Consider the following 7810-nt stretch of genomic DNA (forward strand, 5'->3'; position numbering starts at 1 on the left):
TTCCGTGGCCTCAGCCCGTTGACCATGCACACGTTGACATAGTCAACGATTTGCAGACCCAATTTATTTTTTAATTAGTTTAGGTGTTTTATATGTGTCACAAGTTGTCACATAACAGCATCTATTCAAAAAAAGGAAAAAGAAAAGAAATAAGAAAAAATATCATAAAAATAAATACTTTTTATTTATATATTTTTATTTTTTGTATTAAATTTGTTCGTCCATATTCGAGATGTACGGTTGATGTACTAGATGAGAGACTAAGATTTCTCCAACTGTTCTTTCACTTCGTACTTAACATGATATTAGAGCTGTTCTCACCCAAAGCCCTTCTCTCCCTGCCAACACCAGCGGTGTGACGCTAGTGCATAACAGTTCTTACTCCCCACAACTCTCTGCTGATGGCAATGAAGAGCAATGCGACACATCGAAGGGCAAGTGGGTGAAAGAAGCACGGGCATCGATCTGCACCAACCTGTCGCCGATGCAACTCTGATCTCGCAACCATCGTTGCTGCTGCGGCACTCTCTCTCTCTTTCTCTATAGTGACTCGCTTGTGGCCGCCCCTTTCTCCTCCCTACGTCGGTGTCTTCTCTTCTCCCACCTAAGCCGGTGGTTTTCTTATGGCCACCTGCTTCGACAGCCTGCTCCTGCGGTCGGATTGTAGGAGGCGATTCCCATTGGTACTTTTCCAACGGTGGTTGTTTTCCCTGCGATTACTGTAGCACTTCTCTGGTGAATGGATCGATCCCCGATGATCTGCTCAGCTTGCCCAGGCTCTTACAGATCGAATTCCAAGACAATCTGGTCATAGACGAGTTTCCAAACACTAGCGCCGCCCTCATCTCGCTGGACCTCGGCCAGATTAGCCTCTTTAACAACCGGCTCTCGGGGCTGCTTCCACCGTCTGTCGGCTACTTCTCCGGCGACTACTTCCCCTGAACTCCTCCGCCTCGTCGAGCAACATCTGGATCTGGTTAACGCACTTGGTGCAGACCACGAACCGCTTTCTCTCGCTTGTCCTGGTCCTCCTTCAGCAATGGCAGCTCAAGGATCTTCTTCTTGGATACTTGCAACACCTCATGCACCTGCACCACCTCCATTGTTCTCGTCTTCTTGTCTTCTACCGGCAACTCGATCTTGAACAACGATTCTCTCGCCACCGCAAACAGCTTAGCTGCTATCAACTATCAAGGCGCATATAAAACATTATGAGTAAAGATTGTGTTTTGTGAATTAAATATTTTAGTCACTACTATCAAGCCGACTAATTCAATTATCCTAACATCTTGAACATTCAAATCAACAAAGAGTTATCTGCTAACTATGTGATAAAGTTAGATACTACAAAAGTTTATCGATCTCGACCCAAATTTCCTCCTTCATTAGATCGGCTCCAAGAAAATCTCACGACCATTCCGAATACCAGTCAACACAATTGGATTGTTGACTCTGGCGCATTCCATCATATCACATCTGATCTACAGAATTTGTCTATCCACAACAACTATAACGAAAATGAAGATATCATCATCGATAACGGTAAAGAAATTCTCATTACTCATACTAGTTATATAATACTTAATTCACATAACACAACATTTACACTCGATGATGTTTGTGTACACCTCACATCAAACGAAATCTTATTTTCGTTTCTTAATTCTACAAACAAAATAATACCTCAATTAATTTTTTTTCTAACTTCTTTCTTGTCAAGGATTTGAGCATGGGGGCATCCTTGGTTTAAGGCCAAAGTAAGGACAATATTTATGAGTGACTATCAGTTCCACAAATCACCCAGCCTGTTGCCTACTCTTCCATTGCAACTTCAATTAATGTGTGACATCGTCGTCTTAGTCATCCCTTATCTTCTATCCAACAAAAATTACTTTCTTATTTTTCACTTCCTACTCTTAAAACCAGTAGCAATAACTCATTGTGATGCTTATTTAAGGAATAAAAGTCATATACTCTCCTTTGGAATCTCCTTTATATCCTGCTGTAAACCTTTTGAAATTATTTATAATGTGAGTTTAGATTTTATATCATTTCTTTTGACAAAGTTTAGATTTTATATCATTTTCATATACTACTTTATCAAGTATACATGGTTATACTCTCTCCACCATAAATATGAAGTTTCAACAATATTTTTCAATTTTAGAAGTTTGGTCGAGAATTTCTTTCGGTCTACAATCAAAACAGTTTACTCTGATACGACGGTGAATATCAAGCCCTTACATCCTATCTCTTAGCTTGTGGTATACAATATCTTAAGTCACCCTCACATACTCATTAACTAGTTGGTTCTGTTGAATGCAAACATCGATGTATAGTTGAAACTGATCTCACACTCCTTCATCAAGCCTCCATGCTAATAACCTTTTAAACTGGTGTCTACCTTATTAATCGTATACTCACTCTAGTCTTTCTTTACTAAACACCATTTGAAAAACTATTTTACAATCCCCAAATCTTTAAAAACTCAAAGTATTTGGCTGTTTATGTTATCCATGGCTACGTCCCTATGCCTTGCATAAGATAACATCAAGATCTAAGTCTTGCATTTTTATCGGATACTTTCTTGAACATAACGCCTTTCGATGCTACGAACCCCAAACTCAAAAAGTCTTTATATCACATTATGTTGTTTTTGTGGAGTCTACCTTTCCATTTTAAAACCCAGAGTTTCCTATTGTGCGCTCTACTTCAACAAATATACATCATTAGAGCACACCGTCGATCCCATCACATGAGTCTCCTACAACACTATTCAGTCCTTCTCCTCAGGATTCATACTCTCTTCTTCTCCTGGTTTAGCAGCTCCTCACCCCCTCTATTGCTCCTCTCCCTTCTTCACAAGGTTCCCATACTATTGAAATAATGCTCTCGGAAACACAACTATTACTTTTATCCTTTTTTTAGGACCAATGATACTAAAGTACCTCCAACCTATATTAGTATATCTCCACCGCCCATACCTACAACACAACTTATACATCCAATAATAACATGCTCCAAAAGTAGTATCTTTAAACCACGATAAGTCCTTGACCTACATGCTATCACAAAATCCCCGTCAGAGACCAATGAACCTACCACAATTACTTAGGCCCAAAAATCTCCATACTAGCGTAAAGCTGTGTGAAGAATATAATGCCCTACTATATAATTCTACATGGACCCTTATACCCTCTCGTCCCACACAAAATATTATTGGGTGTAATTAGTCTTTCGAATTAAGCAGAACCTAGATAAATCCAATGCGAGATATAAAGCACGTCTAGTGGCAAAAGATTTTATCAACGTCCTAATGTTGACTTCACAAAGACATTTAGTCTCATTGTTAAACCCACAATAATCCGACTTATTTTGAGTTTTGCCATCTCAAAAGGTTAGCATTTATGACAACTCAATGTTAATAATGCCTTTTTACAAGGGACTCTAACTAAAGATGTCTTCATGTAGCAACCTTTGGCTTCATCCACTTTCAGTATCCAAAGCATGTTTGTAAACTACAAAAAGCTATTTATGAACTTTGTCAAGCTCCAAAAGCCTAGTACACCAAACTTGTCTCATTTTTGACATTAAATGGTTTCATCAACTCCCTGATACCTTGCTATTTCTTCGTCACCAAAGTAGCAATATAATATATCTTATAGTATATATGAATTTTATTATTATCACGGGCAATAATCCTTTAGAAATCAAGGCATTCCTTTAGCATTTGATAGATCGATTCTCCCTCAAAGATCTAAGAACCTTAAGCTACTTTTTGGGAGTAGAAGCAACATACACATCTTCAGGACTCTTCTTATTACAAAGAAAGTATATTCAAGATCTGTTATCAATGATGAATATGCAAGATGCAAAAGCAGTTACAACTCCTCTGTCTACTAATGAGTCACTCAAACTATATAATGGAAACCCTACTATGGACCCAATTCAATATTGCCAAATACTTGGCTCGTTACAGTAATTATCTCTCACCCATCCAGATGTCTCATTTGCGGTCAATAAATTATCACAATTCATGCATCGGTCATCTACTATGCATTAATCTGTAATTAAACGAATCTTACGATATCTTCACGGGACTCTCTATCATGGCATCTTTTTCTGCAAACACTCTCTCATTTATCTCCATGCCTTTGTTGATGCTGATTAAGTAGGAGATTTTGATGACAGAACATCTACGTCATGGTATATTATCTTCTTTTGAGCTAATCCAATTAGTTAGAGTTCTAGGAAACAAAAGATAATTGTATGATCTACAGTTAAAACTGAATACTGTGTCATTGCAACCGCTGCTGCAGAACTCAATAAGGTTATAAATCTACTCAAGGAACTTGATATTAACTTCACCTCTACTCCTACAATATATTGTGACAATGTCGGAGTCACTTACCTATACGCCAATCTAGTATTCCACTCACGCATAAAACACATAATCATCGACTTTCACTTCGTGCGAGAATAAATTGTCAGACATCAACTATGTGTTTCTCATATACATACGATTGATCAATTAGCAAACTCACTCATGAAGCCTCTTGCCCACAAATTATTTTCATCGCATCGGTTCAAGATCAACATCCTTGATTGGAGCACCGTCTTACGGGGGAATGATAGCAACTAAGATTTCTCTTAATAACAGCTAAGATTTTTTCAAATACATAAGAAAATATCATAACTCTGTTGAGAAAAAATGTTTTGTCAGAACATATATAAATAACGAGCATCATATCAAACATTATGAACATCTTCTTCACTTCATACTTACCAATCCATTCTAAGAATTCATTTCTTGAGTTCTATCTGGTATTAGTTAGATAGTATTACATCATATTCTGACCAAGATAACTGAACGCATCTCAACTCGATATATTCCACAACAACTCCAATCAAGCATGACAATATAAATATTATTAAAAAAATGGGAAAAATAATCGAGTAGTTCGAGCGTCGCTATTGCACAACAAGAATACAAATTGAAATAAGTAAATTTGACCTTTCAATGCAATTTAATTTGCAATGACCTTTTCTGGCCGCAAATACAATTCAACATGCTCGATTGCAAGACTATTCCATGTGTCAATGTCTTGCAGAAAAGCAGAACTTGTAGATGTGAATGACTGACTGCATTTGAGCATATTAATGATGAGAGCATACCCTTAGAGAACAGATATATCTTTGATTTTTTAATCTATTATATGATTTTGTGTTAACTCAGATGAAATCGAATTAGATCGATCAAGTTTAATCTTCTTTCCTACTGAAAACAAAAAGAAAGAACGAACGAAGAGGAAACAACACGAGTTATCCAATAAAAATTATCTTTTTTTAGTAATATAATTTCACCTAACAGTTTAGTATTTTATTTTATTTTGACAAATGATGGCAAATAAATGCCGAAAAGTCTTCATGGAGTATACACTATGATGCACGTAGTAGCTTTTAGTAGCTTTCAGAGACACTAGTGAGCATTTGTGTGGTTCCAGATTTCGATGAGGAAGAAGACTTTTCCTCACTGTTTTGTGCTCACAACACTTACTCCGTCTCAACAAGTCCTAACGTTGATTCCTTTCCTCGCTCACGGAAGAAGTAATCATCATCGACAGCTATTTGTCGCTACCATTTTGTGACTTTGTGACCAGGAAAAGGAAGAGATTACGCATAAAAAATACTATAATGGCAGAATAGGTGATGAAGATGACGAGCTGAAGGTGTATAAATCATCCACCCACTGATCTCCTCTGTGTCTCCTACCCACTCTTCATCCTTCCCGTGGTTCTAGTTGCAGAGCCATGGGATCCATCAAGGAGGAGCTGCAGCTGACACCCGAGGAGGACGAGGAGGCCTGCAAGTACGCCGTCGAGCTGGCCGGCGGCCCCATCCTGCCGATGACGGTCGGGGCCGCCGCCCAGCTCGGCCTCTTCGAGATCCTCATCAAGGCCGGGCCGACCCCGAAGCTGAGCGCCGACGACATCGCCGCCCAGATGCCCAACCAGAACCCCCAGGCGGCCGTCATGGTGGACCGGATCCTCCGCCTGCTCGCCGCCTACAACGTCGTGAGATGCATCGTCGAGACCGGTGCCGACGGCAGGCCGTTGGGGAAGTACGGACCGGCGCCGGTGTGCAAGTACCTGGCCAAGAACGAGGACGGTGTGTCCATGGCCGCTCTGGCCCTGATGAACCAGGACAAGGTCCTCATGGAGAGCTGGTACCACTTGAAGGACGCGGTGTTGGACGGCGGCATCCCCTTCAACAAGGCGTACGGGATGACGGCGTTCGAATACTACGGCACGGACGCCCGGTTCAACAAGGTGTTCAACGAGGGCATGAGGAACCACTCCACCATCATGACCAAGAAGCTGCTCGACATCTACCGCGGCTTCGAGGGCGTCAAGGTGCTCGTGGACGTCGGCGGCGGCGTCGGCGGCACCATCTCCATCATCGCCGGCAAGCACCCTCACATCAAGGCCATCAACTTCGACCTCCCCCATGTCATCTCCGAGGCGCCACCCATCGCAGGTCCATCTCGACCGCCGCAACCTGATCTCATCTCAAGCGCTCATGGGGTTGTTTGCTTGCCGCAGGAGTCGAGCATAGAGGCGGCGACATGTTCGATAGCGTCCCGAGCGGAGACGCCATCCTGATGAAGGTGATAAGACCACCATTAAACCCTCCAAATCAAACATGCGGACTGACTTCAGGTTTTGGGGATGCATGCAGTGGATCCTCCACGACTGGAGCGACGAGCTGTGCGTGAAGATACTGAGGAACTGTTGGAAGGCATTGCCGGAGAAAGGAAGGGTTATACTGGTGGAGTGCGTCCTCCCGGTGGTTCCGGAGCCAATGGGGCGAGGCCGGGGAGTCTTCTATTTGGACGTCGTGATGATGGTTCACAACCCGGGAGGGAAGGAGAGGACAGAGAGAGAGTACGAGGGCTTGGCAAGAGAAGCAGGCTTCTCAGGATTCAAAGCCACTTACATCTTCGCTAATACATGGATCATTGAGATCACAAAATAGAGTGGGGATATGTTATGCACTTAGGTTCTACCTAGCATTATCCTTAAAGAGAACATTGGCCTATGATTCTCTTCTATCATGATGTTACTTTCTCCAAATAATAAGATGGAAGTATAAGTGATTTCACCCACACAAAGGGGAGAGTCGAAAGTGATTTGTTGATCCAACGAAAACATTTGTTAATTTATTGCTATATGCATCTTTACAAACTAAACCACACTGTAATTGCAAGAAGAAATTGTATGAGAATATGATGTCAATGTTCAAATGATGATCAATAACAGTGACAAGTACTAATGCTATTCAACATCAATTGTCAACGTGGGGGTGGGTGGTTCCACCGAATCTTTTGGCAGCTTATGTAGGTTTAGTCCATTAAAGATTGACGGTTTGAAATATCATCCAATATATTTTAATATTTTAAATATTGATTCGATAGTGATGTAAGTAAGTTTATTCAAAATTTTATTCAATATATTTTAACATCTTAAGCATTGTCATATGGTATATCCGACTCTCTTATCAAATATTAAGGATTTAAAATTTTATCCAATATATTTTTATATCTTAAATATTGATTTAATAGTGATATACGAAGCTTGAAGGTTGAAGGTTCAAAATTTTATCCGATATATTTTTACACCTTAAATATTATTTTAATAATAATATATCAAATCCTCTTATCAAAGTCAGGATTTAAAACCTCAATTGATATACTTTACACTTTAAACATTACTTTAGAGGTGGTAGGTATCCTATACTCTCCTATCAAAAG

General features: G+C 40.3%; 1 protein-coding gene across 1 annotated transcript; it reads left to right on the plus strand.

The window, feature by feature from the left end:
• The first annotated feature begins 5697 nt into the window (after positions 1–5697).
• LOC103998764 (tricetin 3',4',5'-O-trimethyltransferase-like) lies at positions 5698–7171 on the plus strand. The gene is made up of 3 exons (XM_009420343.3): positions 5698–6537; positions 6603–6667; positions 6739–7171. Exons 1-3 carry the CDS (start codon positions 5811–5813, stop codon positions 7033–7035), a joined length of 1089 nt encoding a protein of 362 aa, XP_009418618.2. The 5' UTR covers positions 5698–5810; the 3' UTR covers positions 7036–7171.
• Positions 7172–7810: the final 639 nt, after the last annotated feature.

This window comes from Musa acuminata, chromosome BXJ1-9 (genome assembly GCF_036884655.1).
Source record: "Musa acuminata AAA Group cultivar baxijiao chromosome BXJ1-9, Cavendish_Baxijiao_AAA, whole genome shotgun sequence".
NCBI lineage: Eukaryota > Viridiplantae > Streptophyta > Magnoliopsida > Zingiberales > Musaceae > Musa > Musa acuminata.

Bases quoted from the DNA above. Each gene is read 5' to 3' on its own strand.
- LOC103998764 (XM_009420343.3), top strand. From the start codon at position 5,811: ATGGGATCCATCAAGGAGGAGCTGCAGCTGACACCCGAGGAGGACGAG. The intron at 6,538-6,602 runs GTCCATCTCGAC...TGCTTGCCGCAG, and splicing joins CGAGGCGCCACCCATCGCAG to GAGTCGAGCATAGAGGCGGC. The intron at 6,668-6,738 runs GTGATAAGACCA...GGATGCATGCAG, and splicing joins GAGACGCCATCCTGATGAAG to TGGATCCTCCACGACTGGAG.